Source organism: Amphiura filiformis, unplaced genomic scaffold (genome assembly GCF_039555335.1).
Source record: "Amphiura filiformis unplaced genomic scaffold, Afil_fr2py scaffold_594, whole genome shotgun sequence".
NCBI lineage: Eukaryota > Metazoa > Echinodermata > Ophiuroidea > Amphilepidida > Amphiuridae > Amphiura > Amphiura filiformis.
In genome coordinates, this window is record NW_027306058.1 from 340,283 (window position 1) to 361,760 (window position 21,478).

The 21,478-nt window shown below is 35.6% G+C and overlaps 1 protein-coding gene and 1 long non-coding RNA gene across 2 annotated transcripts; both read right to left on the minus strand.

Annotated features, from left to right (window-relative positions):
- Positions 1-626: 626 nt before the first annotated feature.
- Positions 627-4,698, minus strand: LOC140145710 (ileal sodium/bile acid cotransporter-like). The gene is given in 2 exon segments (XM_072167393.1): positions 627-4,176; positions 4,179-4,698. Coding segments are annotated over 2 exon segments (1,452 nt in total). The 3' UTR covers positions 627-3,244.
- An 11,794-nt stretch (positions 4,699-16,492) lies between these two features.
- LOC140145698 (uncharacterized) lies at positions 16,493-19,217 on the minus strand. Its single transcript, XR_011858118.1, has 2 exons — positions 18,854-19,217; positions 16,493-18,819 (listed from the first exon to the last, which is right to left on the minus strand). It is a non-coding gene; the product is annotated as an uncharacterized lncRNA (long non-coding RNA).
- Positions 19,218-21,478: the final 2,261 nt, after the last annotated feature.

Below are 21,478 nucleotides of genomic sequence, written 5' to 3' on the forward strand. Positions count from 1 at the left end.
ACTGCTTAGTTTTAGTGTCTTTAAGGTGGTACCACACTCCCTATAAATTTTGTGACTAATTTTACATTTTTCTCTGGTAACAAAACACTGGTAACAAAAGTTATGTATATTATAGGGGCAAGGAATCCAATTACTTCACTGAAGTGGTTCATCATATATGTTAAGAAATGAGGTACATTCTAGCGATACCTCTTTTCTTATCATAAATAACGCACCGCTTGTCTTGAATCACTAAAATTCCAGTGTAGTAACTGGATTCCTTGCCCCTATAATATACATAACCTTTGTTACCAGTGTGTTATTATTTTTTGAGAAAAGTGCAAAAATAATCACACATTTATCAAGGGGTGTAGTACCACCTTAAGAAATGGCTTTTGTTTTAAGTGTTCAGTGCAGTGTTCATTTAAGCTGGTTGACTACGCCACTATTTAACGAAATTGTTTTTAAGTGCTATCAATATGACATTTCCATGCAAAATTTTCATCGATTATACAAATGTTATAACTGCTAACAATTTGGTCTTAGTTTAATGTAGTTACTCTTTGTAATTTAACTTAATATAATATCTATATTTCAAGTGAATCATAAGAGTTTTCCTTCGACGTCATTTTTGGAGAACCCACAATCATATAAGAAGTCTTAGTTATATTGCATTAACAGATAGTTTATCCAGTTGCTTACTTCTGATATATATATAGTTCCTTCTTACTCAACGATCATGACGATGTGTCACTTGAGTATATGATTGCCGTATCATTGGCAAATAGTGTGAAATTCAACAAACTCGACCCGTTAGTTATATCATTGATATACATAAAGTAGAAGACCCAGTGTTGAGCCTTGTGGGACACCGCATATTATACTTGGAACGGAAGTTCAGATTTGCTGGAAGAATTAAGGTACCAGTTATGTTCAGTGGCGTAAATTTCTTTTTGACATTGGGGGCATGGGGTTGGAAAAATAATTCCTGAAGTATAGTTACTTTGGTCAGAAACCCCACATACAGCTGTCAACATTGGGGGGGTGATTGCTTCGCGCGCATTTGGACCATAAACTTATTCTGTCGCCAAAAGGTGCTGAAATCCCCATACTTCAAGAATTTTTTCCCGACGCCATCCTCACCACCCCCATGTCAAAAAGAAATCTACGCCACTGATCGTCGTGTCTGTCTTTATTTCTTGAACGATTTCAACAAATTAGGTCTTAAATTCGAGCTAAACGATGCTGCTATTGGCTGCTGGTTCCAATTATGACATATCGGTCTTTGTTTAGGATATACAGGGGTAAACATAACTGGTATCTTAATTGTTTTGTTTAGCCTACTTATAGCTCAATCATTTTATTACTTCCTTTCAGGCATCATCATCGTTTTTGGAAGTATGCCTGGCGACAACTCTCTAGTCTGAAGGTTCCTTAGTCCGAAGGTTCGCTAGTGCGAACACGTAATTTACAATTCGCTAGTCCGAATTCTGAAAAAGGTTCGCTGGTCCGAATATCGTGTTCTCTAGTCAGAGGGTTCGCTAGTCCGAATAATAAATAAGGTTCTCTATTCCGAATATAGAATAAAGCTCGCTAACCCTTACCCCTAACACTAACACTAACCCTTATTCTATATTCGGACTAGAGAACCTTCGGACTAGCGATCCTTCGGACTAGAAAGAAGTCATGGTATGCATATCAGGAGCTATATACTAGAATGCAAAATATTATTCCTACTTTGTAATTTTCAGATGGTTATTCTATCTTTCATCAGTGAGACAGAGAGAGTGTGATGTTGATATGATCATCAGGTCGTGACCTTATTGACGTTATAATCACGGTCTCATATATTCGTAGTCCCCTTGAAGTTTGAACGTGACCCCGTCTTTGTTGAGAGATGGCCAGCTGGCTTTGCTTTGCACAGCTTCATTGACACCTCGTACCTCGTTCATTTCAGAAGTCGACGAGACTGTGATCAAGTCTAAGTTCAAACCTGATGATTGCAATGATAACCAACATCACAGTCTCAGTCTGACCTGAGACTATAATGGTCTCAGGTCTGACGAAAGATGGAGTAACCATTTGAAGACTCTGCGGTAGGAATAATTTTCTTATGTTTGGATCAAAAGTTTAAACTTAAATCCTTGAAGATATTCATCAGGACTGTTCATAGTAGATTGTTATTTGCAAATTCATACAACTAGTCCAATAAAATTCCACTTACATGCAAACGTTTCGAAAACTATCAGTTTTCTTTTTCGATGCTATTGTTGCAATGACGATCTGTGTACAGCTGATGTTTTCTGCTGCTTGGCAACGGAGTTGCCAGTTAATTTTCCATCGGAAATCAGATCGTCAAATACGTGACTTAAGTTGTAATGCCCCTCGTCTCTGTTCATGGTGTTGCCCTGTTTCCTGATGGTGATTGCCTCCTTGGTCCATCTATCTGTTACTCTCTTTGTCTACGATCCTAGTCTCCTCCCAGTCGATGACATGATTATTTTCTACCACATGATCTGTAATTTATGGACGACTGATTGGGAAGCCTTTCTGGTGGCTCTAGTTTTTATGTTATTACTGATTTTCTCTCCCTCCGTGTTGTGTTCATCCAATCGCATTCCGAACTTCTTACCCGTTTCCCCTATATATGACAAATCACAGTTTTACATGGAATTGAATAGATGACGTCTGTAAACTGTTAAGTTATGCGGCTCCCGTTTGTTCTTGGGATGGACCAAGAGGTTGTGCAAAATACAATGCGGTTTCATGGCGGTGGCGATATTATAAGATATAAACACCCTGGAGATACGCTCCTCCACGTAAGGGATGATAACCAACCCTTTTGACTTTGTAGCATCACTCTTCTGGGTCCTTTTTTTTCATACGCTTAGGCTTAGCCATCTGATTTTTAACTTTCTCAACACTCCATGCTGGATAGCCACATTTATAGAGTGCATCTTTGATGTGTTTCTCCTCTTCTGATTTGTCTTGCAATCATCATTAGGAAACAGTGCAACACCATGAACAGAGATGTGGGACAATACAACTTAAGTCACGTATTCAACGATCTGATTTCCGATGGAAAATATCAGCTGTACACATATCGTCATTGCAACAATAGCATCGAAAAAAAAACTGGTAGTTTTCGAAACGTCTGCATGTAAACATGGTAAATGGAATTTTATTGGACTAGTTGCATGAATTTGCAAATAACAGTTAAACTTAAATCATTCAATTTACCAATACAGATGAACTTTCATCAACATTAAACCTTTGCGTTTGCTTCTTCAGCGGCAGCTTGTTCAGCCTTGCTGGGGCATGCTAAGTTGGACAACCCTGCGTCAGCTGGTGGTGCATCTCCATTGGCGTCATTTTGGGGCAATATTTCATCCGATTGACTATCGGGGTTCGCAAACGGTTTTCCTGGAAATCTCTTCATGAGTCTATAAATGCCAACAATAGCGCTTCCTTCTATCAGAGAAAATAGGTAATACAAAACCGGTCCTCTCGCGATTAGATCTGCTTCGGGTTGCGGATAAGACAGCTGAGACAAAGCTAACCCAACCAGAGCGTTTTGATAGCCAGTCTCAATTGCTACAGTTATGGCGGAAAGATTATCGAGGCATGCCATCTTCGCTAAAAGTACTCCAAAGGCCGAGCCGATGAGTGGAAGGACGATACTGGCAAGATATATTTCTGGTGGGGCCTGGAACGCGTAAATGAACACCGGAATGCCGAAACCCAGGCTGATTATAATCAGCAATACAGAAATGGGTCGAATAACGATCTTCAGGATCTTAGCGACTTTTGGTAACTTGTAGTAACAGAAGATACCAATCAGGATCGGGATGACGAGCAATATCAGTGAAATGATCAGATTTGAGAACGGTGTTTTAAGACTCTCGTTTTCTGTCGTAAATTCTCGTCCATATAAAAAGATGTTCAAAGGCATGAGACCGAAAGCGATGAATGACGACACAGCGGTCATGGTAATGCTTAAGACTAGATCACATTCCATTAGAAGTGTTATAACATTGCTGACATATCCACCGGGGCAAGAGGCGATAACGACTAATCCAACTGCAGAAACATCATCAAGATTGGCGATTTTCGCTATAGCGTAGGCGACGAGCGGCATGACTAGGAACTGGCAAACAGCACCAATGATGACGCCCCACGGCCGTCGAAGTCTTTTCAAACCTCCCGCCAGTGCATCTTCACTCCCATTGATATGTACGCTACAAACAAAAACACTACTAGAGTGTACGTGAAAATTGAACTCAAAATGGATGGTTTCTGACGAACTTTGACTGTCAATGGACTTATGTCCTCGGGAAGTTTAACATTAGACGCGGTGTTAGTTACTTCAAAAGTCAATTTTCCAATGCCGATAAAAATACCTTGAAGAACAAACGATAAGCTGTGTTTCGCCATCAAATCTGGATCTTCAATTCCTACTGCTAATGGAGGCATGATCTGAAAAGTTGCATTTCCACCAACAACAAAGAAATCTGGATCCTGACTCTTTAATTCAATTTGTGTCTCTGACTCTACTCCAGTTAGAGTCATGTTGACTAGCAAATACTTTCCAGCAGTGACAGTGACCCATTCAGATTCTTTGGAGTAACCGGGGGAATAACTTACTGTTAATGTTCCGCAAACCAAACTAAGATGGCCAGCCAGCAATACCAGACATGTCAATAGCTTAACATCAGCCATTGTCGAATGTTGTTTTGTATAGTCAGACTAGATGACTAGATTTGAGTCAGCTTTGACATATCAGCGGGAATATCAGCCTAGGGTTTACGTGCGCTTCCTTCCGGGCGCTTCCTTTAGGTTACAACTTATTGTTCTTATATGAAGTAGCAGAAGTAGGTCGGAGAAAAATAGACTGACGCATATACTTCAGAAATAAAAACAAAAGTAATCAAGAAAAGATATACGCGGTATTTTACAGTTCACGTAGGCTGCTGGTGCATGGTGGTACACATCATGTCATGAAACTTAATGCCGGGACGTGCTCATCAGACGGAATCGGCATAGTACGTTGGTTCATTGTCCTTCTTTGTATTTGTGATTGAGCATGATTGTTTTGTTTTTGCTGAACCCTAAATTGGTATCAGCCTCTATTAGGCCTACTTAAGCTGAATTCAAAACTCAAATTGTTTAATTTTAACCTACAAAATCTTAAATCATCTTGCACCTCCTTATTTGAGTCATATTTTCAGTCACGTAAACAATACCTATAATTTTCGTCAAAGCCAAAGCAATGTAACTATTCCCCTGCCAAGAACAGAGTACAAAAAGCGCAGTCTGTCATATAGAGGTGCTGTAAGCTGGAATGAACTAGAAAATATTATCCAAAACTCTCCAACATTGTATACTTTCAAAAATAATCTTAAACAATCATAAAGCCATGCCTGTAAGCATGGTATGTATGTAACCATAAGTATAATTTTGGCTTGACAATTAATAATTTTGAGTTTGTAATATGTTTAAGTCTAGATAATAAGCTTTTGTAATTATTTGTTATTTTGTACATGTATGTATGTTTATGCACGGCCCCAAGGAAGAACAACTTTTGTTGAATTGGGTTTTCCGTGTTGAAATAAAGTCTAATATAATATAATAATTAATAGATTGTGGGTGTTGGGAAATATAAAAAGGTGAAAGCAATAGAGTTCGCTCCTGTCAGAATATGAAGAGAGTTTGTGAGCTCTCTATGTGTTGGTCGTCGTTGTGCTTCAAAAGGAGGTACATTTCAAAAAGTTTGCAAAGCCATTAATGTGCTATTTTAATACAGCAACGAAGGAGATTTTTAGTGTATGAAAGACTTGCTGGAGTCTGGTTTATAAAACAACACATCTGATCTGTCAATTAAGTGGAGTAGTGATGAAAGAAGCCTGTTTCAGGGAGAAAGAGAGTAATTGGTGAAAGAAGCACAATTTTTGGTGGTTGTCATCTGCGCAAGGAGTTAATTATTTGGAGAAAGCTGCATCATTTTTGTGCGAGGATTTTATACGCAAAGGATATATATAAATGCAAGTGTACAGTGGATTTCGCTGAACAGTGATTTTTGCAGAACAAGTGAACGAGGATATTGAGTATCAGCCGTCAGTGATAATTAAAAAGTGATTATTGTATGTGCATTTATTGTTCATGTACCAAGCATATTTTACTTTACTTTAATTAAAGACCAGATATTGTAAAAATCAAACAGTGTATTATTGTTGTGCATTCGTGTGAATTTGGGTAAAAGGTGATTTTGGCCTTGAGTTATTACGGCTCGTAACACATATCTTCAGTTGATTCATAAAGTTTACTTCGAGGACTGTTTTGTCAAACATGTCAATTTTTAATAATTTGCCATAAAATTATTGGATATCAGAAGGATATTCCTCGTATTTAAAAAGCAATTTGGTGTGTCTGATATGCTCTCAGGTCCCACTAAAAATACTGTGCAAAAATGAGTGACCGAGCCCTTAAACGGCCAAAATTGAAAGTTGGTTTTTACGCCTTTGATGACAGGTCTTCATCTAGATTTCTATACAATACTATACTCCCGATTCCAAAAAAACACAACAATTAATTTTTCGGGATTAACAAAATAATAGCATCCTGTTCTGCCAAATAAAATATAGTAATCCTTTAATTAGAACTAACTTGCCATAAAAGTCAAATCTGCTACACCATTCAGTGAATCATACAAAAACAAAATGGGGTTTAGTGAAAGTTTCTGTGGCTAGCTCCGCCCATCAACAACTTTACAGAATTATACTGTGTGTTAACTGGCACTATCATGATTTTATGTTCTAGCTTGCCCATCGTTTTTAGTACGCCATCGCATGGTGAAAAATGGAACAATGTGTCAGACTAGGATCAAGGTAACCGTTATAAATTACAGATGGAGTTACACAATATGTTCGAGAATACAGTGCCAAATGCTTGGAATTTTTGGCAATAAGGGCCAAAAACATGTGATTTTAGGGTTAGTTTTGTGTGTCAGTGTTTTGTTTTTGTATGCTGCGACAATCAAGTCTGAAGACTTATGCTAAAAAGTCTAATATCAGTCTATGTCACGTCTTTAGCGTCCCGTAATAAACTTTTTAGGCTTCTTGTGAGAAACACGCCATCTCGCGATGACCTCATGGCATGTGAACCAATCAAAATCCAGCTACTATCCAACCTGAAAAAGGACGTGCGCTTGATGTAAAAAGGGATAAAGTCAATACGTGATTCTGAGAATGTGTACGCATGGTGGTGATTGTATTAAAGTATATTGTAAAACGCCGTCGCAAATTCGACGTTGCCAACATTATAGGCTATCAGCAGTTTTGCGTCTGCCTACATTATAACAATGCATAGCAACGATTATGGGACTGGCTCAACAAATCAGATACTGGTACCATAGGATTTAATAAAGTTCATACAAAGTAAAATCGTTCGACGATTGTCATGGATAAGAATTTACGCACTGGAAACATACATGTAGGCCTATCATAGCTGAATAGCTCTCAAAAATGATGACATGATAATCGATAATTAGCATGATCAAACTCAGAACTGCAAAAGTCAGATATCTGATAGTATGATTCAGCAGCAGGATGTCATGACTTAATTTATTCTTTTTGATTACGATTTAAAAAATAACACATACTGCAGTTACTGTCCGTTTTCCTATACACAATACACATTGCTCTTTCCCATTGACGCGTGACCTTTACAAATAGCCCTACGTTAAAAGTATGGGGATATGACTAGTTAACGTCGCTGTGTGAAAAATAACCGGCAAATATTAAAAGTACTCTTCTAAAGTTCTAGAAAATATAGTTTTTAACATGTCCTAAATTTTTAGCTAATTTAGATGTTTGGAAATATTCGTACTTTGGTGTTTTAGTTAATGTTATAGGTAATAGTACATTGCCTAGTTAACGTCGCTGTGTGAAAAATAACCGGCCAATATTAAAAGTACTCTTCTAAAATTCTAGACAATATAGGCCTAGTTTTGTAACATGTCCTAAATTTTTAGCTAATTTAGGTGTTTGGAGAGGGTCGTACTTTTGTGTTTTAGGAAGGACATGTAAACGACAGATATGATAACACCAAAAATATGAAGAAATTATTTCCAAACCGTGTTAAGTCAAAAATCATTATGTTGCTCATTTTCAAGAATGCTGGTTTACAAAAAGCACGCCATTGTCTCATTTCGTGAACAAAGGTACACATACCATTGTTTCCTTTCGTTTCCTTTATAATCGGTTACCCAACTGAAGCTATGAATACCAGCTTTATTGCGATATCGCACATGAAAACAGACACTTGTGCACAACCAGAGAAGATCCGATTTAATCAGTTGAGCTGTTTCAATGAGTGTTATCTTGGTTTAATAGCTTTTAATGGGGTTAAGTCCTGCAAAGGTCGAGATGAATTCTACTGTAGACATGACTGCATCATGAACGAAATAATAATTATAATTAAACGATGATAATATTATATAGGCCTACTATAATGTATAGGATTTTGTTTTAAATTAAAGAAATTATAAACATTTTTTTATCATATGCCTAATTTAACATGTTAAATATAGGCCTAGGCCTATATATCATTTCGCAACATCTTATAGGCCACACAAACAGCATGAACATGATGAATATTATAAACTTGTCAAATAACTTAAAAACACTTAGTTGAAAACGTTTGTCATTTTGTCTTTATATTGCTTCTCGTATCATTTGTTTTTGTGTAATTATTTTAACAAAACAACAACCTACCAATCCAATTTAGCAGAAAAATGTTATATTAAAATGCGCTTTGCGATATTTGTAGGCCCTAAATTCAATTAAAACGCCATATAGGCCTAACTGCACGCGGTTGGTATAGGCTGAGAGAGAAACTTTTTCAGCCTACAATGAAATTATTATTATTATTATTTTTTTTTGGTTAAAAAGCAGGACAATAAATCTGAAGTGTTTTCCAATTTATACAAATACATTTTTGTAGTAGGCCCTAACCCAGGGAACACAAAACATTAATTTTTAAAACGTTGGAAGCAGGTTGTATTTTGGGTTTTGGTTTTGGTAAAACCTTTTAATAACATTAAAGGAGTATTTCGTGATCATAGCACTGATGATCCTCTTTTTATGACAATTTTCAGTATAGATATCCACGAAAAAAGCTTATTCCCAAAATTTCAGTTGATTCCAATTTTGCGTTTGCGAGTTATGCATGATTATACTGCTCCATAGACTGTGTTGTAATTTCGTTCTGGTATACCAGAATGACATTCATATCTTTGCTAAACGAATTAATCTGCAAGAATTTTTTTGTACATAAACATTATGTAAAAGTCTCAACTTTTTTTGAAAAAGTGGGGAGATGATGCTGTGGATCACGAAATGCCCCTTTAAATGTCGGATTATATAAAAGTCATTAAAACGTTTTAAAATGTTTTGTTATGAAAACACACAACAACAATATTTTTAAAATGTTTTCAAAATGTTATTTTTGATAAAAATTCCAAACATTTCTTTTGTGAAATATTTTGTCAACACTTAAATAACATAATGTTAGAATATTTTTGAATGTTATGAAAAACGTTTTATATATCGTCTGTATACCCTTTATATAACCCGACATTTAAACATTTTCTGACAACCTTTTCTAACCGTTTGCGAATGATCTCGAAAATGTTTTGTGTTTGCTGAGAAGGTTGCTTCATTTTAGTAATACGTTTGATTTATTTTCATATATTTAGTGTAGCAACATTGAATAGTATTGTTATTATTTTATATTGTTTTATTAAATTTTGAACTATATATGTTCAAAATCTCACCTTCTCTGGTTCAACTATGGTCTTTCAGACTTTCACATTAAAATGTAGATTATGTGGTATCTTTATACTATAGGCTATATAAATAAATGGCCAACGATTTAACATAAAAGTGGGAATATTTTAACTTTATAACATTAAGTTTTAAAGTTTTAATATTTATTTAATATTATTATTATTGTTATTATTATTAGTGTTATTTTTTTAGCTAATGAGTTAATGACCATAGGGGTAGATCCCGGGGAGATGGGGGATAAATCCTCCTAATATTTTAATCATCCCCCAATGTTGTGGCCTGTATTATTTATTTATTTATTTATTTATTTATTATGCTTCATCACTGGCTCATATACAATTACAAAGATAAATATATTATATAAATATTGCACATACTAATAATCAAGACAAAGTAAAGAATAAAATGCCAGCGAAAAGAATGGGACAAACAGGTGCAAAATCACCTCTAGGACACCATCCCACCTTTCGATTTTTGAAAACAAATTATTGGGAAAAAAACCCCATCACAGCCCCATCCCAAATTAAATAAGCCTGCAATTCGAGCATCTGCAGTAAGAGCTCCAAGAGCATGTTTTCAAAAAATATGGGTTTCTAACCAAAATTAACCCCATATTTGGTAATTTTAAACTAAAAAGTGATTAATTTCCGGCTTACGCGACACCACCCGGATTTAGAAAATTCCCGGGAAAAAATGGCCTGTTGGCATTTCAACTCAAAACTTGTCATATTATCTTTCCGATTTAAAAGCACCTATTCTAAAGAATATGATTCCGAATCACACATAAATTCGCCCAGTCCCATTTTCCAATTAATATGAAAGTGAAAAAAAAAAGTGAATTTCAGTTTGGCAGAGGTGGGACTCGAACATACGCCGCAGCGGAATACAGTATCTCCAAGTCCAGCGCGCTAATCCAGTCTGCCGCCTGGACAACCAATTCTTTAGAAATGCTTAGTCGCGCTAAAAGTCGATCGATACATGTAAAAATCAGCACAATTCAGAGATACACCTTTTTGCTATGAAATTAATTTTCTCGGTCAAATATAAAGCAATATTTTTTTTCTTCAGTAATGTCAGTTAAAAACTTGGTGCTTGGATATACATTTTTTTAAAATCCTGGTGTTAAAATTAAGCATCAAATTGTGTCTTTTAGTGTGATATTTTTGATTTTTATAGGCCTTGAATTCGCCTGCGAGCTTTTTACGGAATTCATGTTTTAGTGTCTCAAACTAACATAGTTTGCTAAAGAAAGATATTTCCCACCTCTGTAAAGCACATCGTGTGGGTCTATATGTTATAGTTTTGTCAGACTTTCCGTTTTTGTTTTACCCTTTTTCCATTCAGTCTCCGAAAATGTCAAACTAAGTAAAAGTAGGCAATGGTGAGTACTTTTATCTCGAGAGCAACCAGCTGAAATAGTCGATATTTCCTTTGTTGTTATCCAGGTCAATTTTTCATTGAAAGCCAATTGCCCGACCAGCGATTAAATCCCCAATTGGGTGTTCTGGTTAAACATGATCAGTAGGAGCGCTATAGGTCTGGGAATTTCTTTGCTATATTGAAGTTCTGGCAACACTATAGCCATGCCGGTATTCCTATTAAACCCAGGGATATCGATCCACAATGCTAGTACTAGCCTTTAGATTTCACGTGTTGATTTAGAAATTTTTCAGCCGACAGTGAAAGATGGTGAAATCAAAACGGAAATTCTGACAAAACTATGATATATAGCTCACGGTGATGTGCTTTAGAAAGTTGGGGAAAATCCTTCATTAGCGAACTATATTACTTTGAAAAGCTAAAAGGTTGATCCAAGAAAAAGCTCGCGGGCCGAGCTGAAGCCTATAAAAATCGAATATCTTACACTAAATGACTGAATTTCAGGCCTAAGTTTAACACCAGGATTTTTAAAAAAATCAGTATCAAGCATTATAGTTTTTCCAGCCATTTACTGAAAAAATGAAAATTATTGCTTTTCATTTGGCTGAGAAAAATTTTTACACTGAAAAGGTGTAACTCAAAATTTTGCTCATTTCAACACCAATTTCGATCGTTTGTATTGCCTCATTAAATGACTGAGTGAGCCTTGCAGAACAAAAGAATCCGTTGTGCAGGTAGCTGACTGAATCCATTGGACCACATGAGTTGCTGGTAACCATATTGAATTTTAAACATATAGCTTATAGGCAACTCCAACATTTCTGGGTATAGAATAGAAATACAACAATACGTGTATTGTGCTGAGCACAATAGATAATATCAACTTTGACTGCATCGTGCATCATGGTATTGATATATCGGTCCGTACAATGTATAGGGAATCTGCCATTTTCTTGTAGGCCTATAGTCCCCGGAGTATAGACGTTGGGTTTTCCCCCAGTTTATTCAAGATTTTCACATAGAACCCCCAAGATGTTTTTTAGAAAATAGAAGATTAGATTACCATAAAAACGACACAGTAATCTTTATCGGGGTTCTATGTAAAAATTACATTAGATTTTTCATCATTTTTTTAGCGTTTATTTTCAGTAAATTCAAAAAATATTTTGACGTATATAAAATTGAAATAAAATTCTCCCCCTGCTAAACAACACCAACTGTACCACAATCAGTGACAATTGGGTATACGAATCGTTCTACATGTTGTGCAGTTAATATTCATATATTCCTTTATACATAGAATGCTGCAGTTTTTACACAAAAAATATTTCAGCGAAAACCCGCCTACTCGGCTATTTTATAATGATAATCAGACTTCCTTGGAACATGCAATAATTAGCATTAAAACCAAGTTGTTTTTATGCATTTTAAAAACACTTTGGCTGGACGGCGAAGGCCGCTGTGATCCCGAATATAGAGTGCTTGCACGAAAAGTCATTAGTTCAAATCATCAACCAAACACGCTCCAGAAGATATGCAAATGCATGGAGTACAAAAGAATTACTTTGATCAATACCAGTTATTAAACAGGCAATTGGTATTATACTCCATGCATTTGCATGTCTTCTGGAGCGTGTCTGGAGGATGATTTGAACGAATGACCTTCCGTGCAAGCACCCTATAATTATGATAGGGTCACGCATAAATTCAGCGCACACTTTAAATTTTCGTCTTGGGTAAAGACTATGCTGCAGGGATCGTTTTAAACGTAAATACCTAAATAAATCATGCAAGTGGCCATATTTTTGGGAATTTGTTGTGACGCACCATGATCTTTGCGAAGGTTGCATTCATAGAACACCTCAATGAAATATGATATGTCCCATATATATGTTTACTTTAAAGTCGAAACTAATTTATAGGCAGAAAAAAATTAAAATTTACTGGCCAAAATGTGATATTTTTGGCATTTTTCTAGTAACATTTTTATGGAAACAAAAATTACAAAAAACCTCGGTAAATCTGTCAATTTACAACCAATTCTACCACCCGAAAGAAAAAACTGTCCGTGTTATTTTGCTCACACAATAGTTCTTGTTCAAAAAGCAAAACAGCAGAATGCGTGTTATCTCTAATTTTAAAAGAAATGTTCGGGACTTTTTATCACGATTATTGTAACACGACAAAAGAAGTACAGTACATACATCCGACACGTAGCATACATCCTTTTGGTCTGATAACATACCAACATAGCACCCGGCTATATGGCCACATAAATTTTTTAATTCGTTTCGCATCCCAGTTGGAAAAGTGAGGAGGGAGGGGGCTGTTGATTTTTGTTTTTGTTTTTTTGCTGAATTGACCAAATAAAGCAGTTTTCATGTAAAATTGACATTGCTAGCAGTTTTCGGGCATTTCAGCATATGCCATGAAAACGACGAAACCATCATTAATGAGGGGTAAGATCCCTTAGAGTTCCACAAAAACACTAGCAAGTGATTCATGCTGACTAATAATCTTGTTTATACGCATTAACATTTCACTCATGTATTGAAACCTTTTAAGGGCTGGGGTATGAACGTTTGGGCAGTATTTATTTTGGGACATTAGAGCACATCAGACATATCGAATTGCATTCTGAATATGGAGAATGTCTTTCTGATATCAAATAATTTTGATTTTTGAAATTCGCAATTTAATACACATTTTATGGCAAATCATTAAAATTGATATTTTTGATATTTAACAGTACTCGAAGTAAACTTTATAAATCTGATGATTTATACTTAAAAAGTATGTAGGTGGGATGAAAAGCCGACGATCAATTGAAAATTTTGACCTTTCGTATTGAAGATATGGATTTGTTTTTCCAAAACACCAAACAAAATTAGGTCTTTTTGGGAAAAAAATCCATATCTTCAATATGAAATGTCAAAATTTTCAATTGACCGTCGGCTTTTCCTCCCAGCTACATACACTTTAAGAATATATCATTAGATTTATAAAATTTACTTCGAGGACTGTTATATATCAAAATTTGAAAAATATCAAATTTTTATAATTTGTCATAAAACTTGTATTATATTGTGATTTTCAAAAAATTAAAATTATTTGATATCAGAAAGACATGCTTCGTATTCAGAATGCAATTCGATAGGTCTGAGGTGCTCTCATGTCCCACAAAAAATACTGTCGAAACGCAATAAACGCTCATTCTAGATCCCTTAATGTAATATGAAAATTGAAAAATGAAAAAATATAGACTGATCCCAGAAAGTGAGGAAGGAGGTGGGCGTACAACAAATGATTTTTTTTATTTGGCTTAGCATGGACTAACCGGTGTATGTCTATTATTCTTAACCGTAACTGCGGGGTCAACAGTACATCCGATTTATAGTGATCTACAATCAGTCGCCAAGCTGTGAGTTATTGATTAGCAATCAATCAAGTAAAAGCACTTTCCTACAATAACAAAAGCTTCTAGTCCTGTCTCGCAGTTGAAATCGCAATAATCTTAAGCGACCAGTAAGTATAAACTCAGCGCCATGGGTTGTTCCTGGGATATTATATATAGAGGGAGACATTCCAAACCCAGAAAGATTATCGCTGTAGGACCTATGCTATGAAACACTTGTGATGTACTCTATAACACATTCTGTTTTATTTTTATAGCCAATTATTGTGAAAAATTAACAAAGAGTACTATCTAGCCTAAACTCAAGATTAGGAATCCTTAGACTTGTGTCAAGTCCTTGAATTTGTGACTGCAATGGGGGGGAATTGCCCCACCCCACACACAGAAAAATTTCAGAATAAAATGGGAATTACGGCAAAGAGTAAAGTGTCGTTAAAATGACTGAAATGGGACAGATGACACATGTGGACGAAAATTTGTATTTGCCCCTGCACAGTAAAAGGCTGACCATGGTGGGCTATTCGCCACTTGCACAGTTCCGCCATTATGCACTATATGAGAGCCTCGAACTGGCAGCATACATGAAAGGAAGAATTACGTAACCTTACACAGAATGTTATATGACTGGTTCAATTCCCATTCATGTATGCTGCCAGTTCGAGGCTCTCCCGCACATAGTGCATAATGGCGGAACCGTGCAAGTGGCGAATGCATGGTGATGTTTAAGATTCCTTAATCTTACTATAATTTGCCTAATGTTGTATGCGTGTAGGCCTATGTGTGTGTGTGTGCCAAAGGCTCCGTCAGGTTTGATCCGAGACTCGCCAAATTCACACAGGGGATGCAGAAAAATACGGGGAGTGTCGTAAGCTACCTTCGGTCAAAATCGGAGGTCGAAGGTCAAAGGTCAAATTTTAAACTTGGTCCGATTGGGCTGTAACTCGGTGGGTGGAATCCTTGATGCGAGGGGAATGCGGAGGTCGCATTTGGTTGAGATCGGTAAAGAAATGGGCTCAAAATCAGCGAAAATGTGATTTTTTTAAAATCCAAAATCCATAGTAACCATGGTATTGCACCCTGAATGCACTCTCGATCTATAAATAGCTCTGATGATATGCTCTGATCATCCACTATGGGTTCAGGCTATGTTGCTGTTGTGCATATGGGCATATTGAGCTTAATAATCATCTATGCATACGGGTATAGCTCTAGTAATATTAACTAATAATATAGGCCTAGTAGTTAAGTAGCTAAAAAGACCAGTTGATGTGAGGAGATACCGCATTTACAGGCTGTGCTGTGACGTTATCATGAACATTTTTCACAATAGACATATTAAACCGTGTTAATGTCCAGGGTAGAGGTATTTAAAGTGAAATGCACTGCACATGCCATATGCAATGCATGAAAAAATATTTCTTCTTTGACCATGTCAATTACATTTTCGTTAAGCATTTAAAAAAAAAAAAACAGGTCTTATAAAACAGTTTTTTTGGGAGGGCAGTTTGGGGTAGTTTCTCAAAATATTTGTAAATTAATTGAGCTCAAAATTTTGTGCACCCGGCCTCAAAATTCAAGGGCCGCTCATTGGACTATATTCCATATGAAATTCATACACCCCCAATGGAAGACATGAACTTAATCTCCCATATAGGGGGTGTAGATTTCAAATGGAATCACCCATTAGGGTAGCCCCATTTGATATTTACACTCCCTGTGTGGAAGATTAAGGATGTATCTTCCATAGGGAGTGTACAAAATGTATGGATTACAACTGGAATAGCCCATTTTCAGGGCTAGTGAGCATGAAGGCCACCATGCTTTAATAAAATTGCTTTGAAAACGTAAAATAAGGTACATCTAAAGGCAATGGTTTGTGTATTATCATACCTTTTATTCATTTTTCATATATGTGACCCATCACATCGAAACACGGCAGTTGTCGTCAAAAATGAGCTTGTAGATTTCTTTACCAAACTAAAGGACAGTTTTTAAGCTTTAAAATGACACCTCTTCCATTAATGTCGCATGTAGATTGGTGATTTTATGTGACAAATACAGTTCAAATTTCTTTTTATTTTCTTTATTTTTCGGGGCACATTTTCTTTATTATCTTTAAATGTGTGTTTCCGACAACTGCCGTGTTTCGATGTGATGGGTCACATATATATCATTAACAGGATTTATAATAAGCATATAAAAAATATTATTGAACTCTATATAATTCTGCTTATATCGTATATACATACACTATTACATCATTATCGGAGTTTTAAAATAGGTTTAAAAATACTGACAATTGCTAAATCCACTATAATATATATTATAAAATATGTAAATTGTATTATAGGTTTCAACTTTACAGAAGATCATATCATGACACTGCAGACCAAACATACATGTATACATTTGACACTATACATTCTAAATAAGACCTAGTAAAAATTACTAAATATTGAGTAAAAATGGATCAGAGCAATAAAATAAGTCAAATGGAACTCAATATTGATTAAATTTTTACTCAATATCGAGTTCAATTCACTCAGTTCCCTTCTGTTGCCTTTTCCAGTTGAGTATTAATTAATCGCAGTGTACAGAAAAGCACATGGGCTGATATTGTTTTAACAGACATTTTGGTATTTCTGAATTACAGCCATTTTAAGTTCTCATAACACTAGGATCCACAACATGCTCATCTATCAAGGCACAGTTCTTTAACCCCAATACATTGGCCGATAATGTTCACTGACATTTTGGTGTTTCTGAATTATAGCCATTTTAAGTTCTCAAAATACAATCAAATACAAAAGAAATGTAAGCACAAGTGAGGTCTTGAAACAAATTTAGTACTTTATAGCCAAATTATGTATCATTTTAAGAGCTTGCAAAATGAGCATCTTGGGCTATACCATTTGAAATCCATCCACTCCCTATGGAAGACATGACCTTAATCTTCCACACAGAGAGTGCAAATCTCAAATGGAGTCACCTGAATGGGATACTCCATTTGAAATCTACACCCCCTGTGTGGGAGATTAAGGTCATGTCTTCCATCAGGCTTGTATGGAGTTCAACTGGAATACCGTAAAACCTCGTCTACAAGCATATTGTGCTTTTGATGAGGACTAAATTAATCGAGACTTCACCAATCAACAAAATGATAAACAAATAAATCACCGATACAAGCATAACACAAACAAGTACTATTGTAAGACCAATCTGTTGCATTGTCATATTTATGGCTGTTTTGTATTAATTTAGCTTTCATCAAAAACGCTCTTTATGCTTGCATAGACAGGGTTTTACAGTAGTTCATTATATCTGATCTAGGGCAGGCTGGTTACCTAGTGGAGTTGGGATCAAAAGACTGGTTTTACATAAATCTGGGGTTTAAGCTTGATTGAACCAAAAAACTCTCCCTGGGCATTCATTCCAATGGTGTCCATTCCTTTTGATACAGCAAATACATCTAATTCCTAACTTGCAATAAAACTCCAGTTTTAATACTTGGTTAATTGCTGGAAATAAGGGTATAAACACAGTGAGTTTTATATGCCGTTTGATAATTAAGTCTAGACTTGTACAAAGCCTAATGTCATACACTCTATTTAGCAAACACATTTTGTAATCTATAACAAATTATTAAAAATTAACATAAAATGATTAAAAGCAGCAATAACGTGATGCAACAATCCAATAGGGGTAAAAACATATAAAAACACAAAGTTAAAAATCCAACATTTTGAAAAGACAAATCTTTTCTTTTTCCAAAGGAGAGAGACCAGCTCTATATATTAGTTGTTGAGTCCAGCTCTTAAGTTATAAATGAACGGTTGGGTTTTAAACTTTGTGTATTGCTTTTACCCACATTGGATGTTATGTCACATTTTTGCTGTTCTTAATTTCACCCAGTGGTGTAGATTTCTTGTTGACATTGGGGGGATGGGGTTGGAAAATTTTTCTTGGAAGTAATGCGAATCCAGCACCTTTTGGCAACAAAATAAGTGTATGGTACAAATGTAAAAGTTTGCCACATTGAAGCAAAACTGGCGACATATTGTTCAAAAGTGGAATAAATTTGTGAGAAGCATGCAAAATTTGGCACTTTTGGGGCTAAAATGGCCAAATATGAGGTTCATTTGATCAGAAACCTACATACAGGTGTCAACATTGGGGGATGAGTGTATGGAGCATCCCTCCCTGGCAAAATATTGGGGGGATTTATCCCCCCAACAGATCTATGCCTATGATTTCACCCTATGTTAGTGTGACACACTTGTATCCTTTTGGATCCATCCTGTCAGTGGTTCCATGCTGGTCTAGTCAATCACTAGGATCCACAACATGCTCATCTATCAGGTGCACAGTTCTTTAACCCCAATACATTTGTACATTTATTGAATGACCTTTGAAAATTTGGGTATGAAAACTCATACTCTGCAACTTTTAGGTCAAATTTTGCACTGTGATTGTTTAATTGAGGTTATTGAACTATGCCATTGGGATGAGGCTATTGTGGTCCATAGTGAGTTTTAAGGTTATGAGTAGATTATGAATGCTTAAACTTATGCCAAGTACAATTGTATGAAAACATGCAAAATTGTCCCCCCCCCCCCCCCCCCCCAAAAAAATCCCTAATATAAAAATGCCAGTTTGCTGCAACGTGAGATTCAAATACCTATAGGTATTTTCATCTTGCAAGGATTATGATGTTTCATTTGGCAAATCAGGATAATATATCTTTCTTTCCGGTATAATTTTCTTTAATTAGAGAATAAAGGTATTGTTTTTAGCAGCAGTCGTGCATCTATCGTCTCATATCACACAGGCAACATAATTATACACAAGAAGGAGCCGAGTTGTTTTACGCCAAAAATAATGATGTCGCTAGTGTTATATAATACGATAGATGCACAACAGGAGCTAAAAACAATACTTTTATTCTCATTCTTATATGAATTTCACTTCAATTGAAATAAATACCAAACTTTAATCAAAGTAAATCCTCAATTTTACAAGGAATTACCTAGGGCTTAGAATTGATCAGTCCCATTGTTGCTATGCACCTCCGATTGGTTCATATAGCGCATTCGAGTATCGCGTTAACCGATAAGATTGCAGGAACTTTCTCAAGTGTTTTAGAATCTCCAATAATGAGTGCTGATTTCTGGAATTGGAAGTAACCTAACTTGGTATTCATTTTAGTTACAACAAGTGATCAACAGATTAATGATAAATTAAATTGCTATACATTCTGTTTATGACGTGGGTCATTAGCTTCAGTTGGCATGTTTGTGACAAATAGTTACAATGCCTTGTTACAATAGTACCCACTGAGCTTCTTCACATTAGGCCCTATTACTGTTTCGTCAGAATCACCAGAAGCCATCGACACTTGTTCTATCTTGCTCTTGATTAAGTAGTAGCTATGACTCTCACTATTCTCCTCTATCTCTTTCATTCCTCTCCCTCTTTCCTTCTCTTTCTCTCTCTCTCTCTCTCTCTCTCGCTCTCTTCTTCTTCTTATCGGATAATGTGTGTGTTTGTCTGTCAACGAGGTCTCTGCACCCCACGCCCCGCGTTTAGCAGAGTCCTCGTCAATCATCTCTTTCCCCTCCCATTCTCATTTTGCTCAACAACCTAATTCTAAAATATAATCTCTGTCATCATGTATAGCCCCTCTCACTGTAAAGTATGCAGAGATTGACTCATTAACATTATTATCCATTGTATCAATGGTCATTTATGTATTTTGTAAAATCTAATGTATCATACTTTGATTCTTATCATGCATTACTATGCATTATGCATCCATTGTATCAACAAACATCTAAAATGTACTCTGCCTGATGAGAATTAGAAATATATATTATTATTATACTATTTTATCATTATGTTATATATTATTATATTATAATATTACTATATTATCATTACATTATTATGTTCTTATAATATTATATTAAAACATTAAAAAATTTTTATTTATTATCATGTATTACTATGTTATATTTTGATAGTATGTATTATTCACTGAGCGTGTTTGTAGAGAGCCAGCTTATCCGTTGTTAGGCGCTTATCATCGTAGAAGTACTTCAAAATCAATTGCCATTGCAGTGTTGTATTTCCGTGATAAACTACTACATGCACTTTCGTAATATCATTATGCATTTAAAGTGTATTTTGGTCAATCATACATAGTAATGCTATTCTAATTTAATTATATTGATTTAATTGTTACTACCTAAATGTATTGATATTTATTTATACCAATGACTCTTGTTTACGTTTAACTTTATTACTTTGTTGAGCTATTAGTATCACTTGTATATTGATGTTGATGATTGATGAAAATAAAATATGAATGAATGAATGAATAGTAAACATATTTTACATGCCTGGGTGGTTTTTGTAATTACTAGCTGGTAATGTGAATTTAGAAATTTGGTAAGTACAAAGCATACATACAATATGCTAACTATATTTTCAATTCATCCGAAAATCAATTTAACGCAGTCTTGGTGTGGCCCCATGCATAACACTATGGAAACTCTATGCACAATATATACATTGTTATATTGTCATGCATGGGCCACTATCCACTCTCCAATTTTAGCAGAGGTTGACATCAAATGACAAAATGGATGGTGCATGAAAACAGAAATCAAAGGTTTGCTCAAAATAGAATTTTAAACTTAATACTTGGCAAAGTCACACTGCATGCAGATCACAAGCGTTAGGATCCACTAGTATATTAGACTATATACAAAGTTATTAGGCAATGACAAAGTGTATACTATATTTAAGTCTATGTGCCAGTTCAGCTTCCAACCAAACAGTGTTTAGGCAACAAAAATTG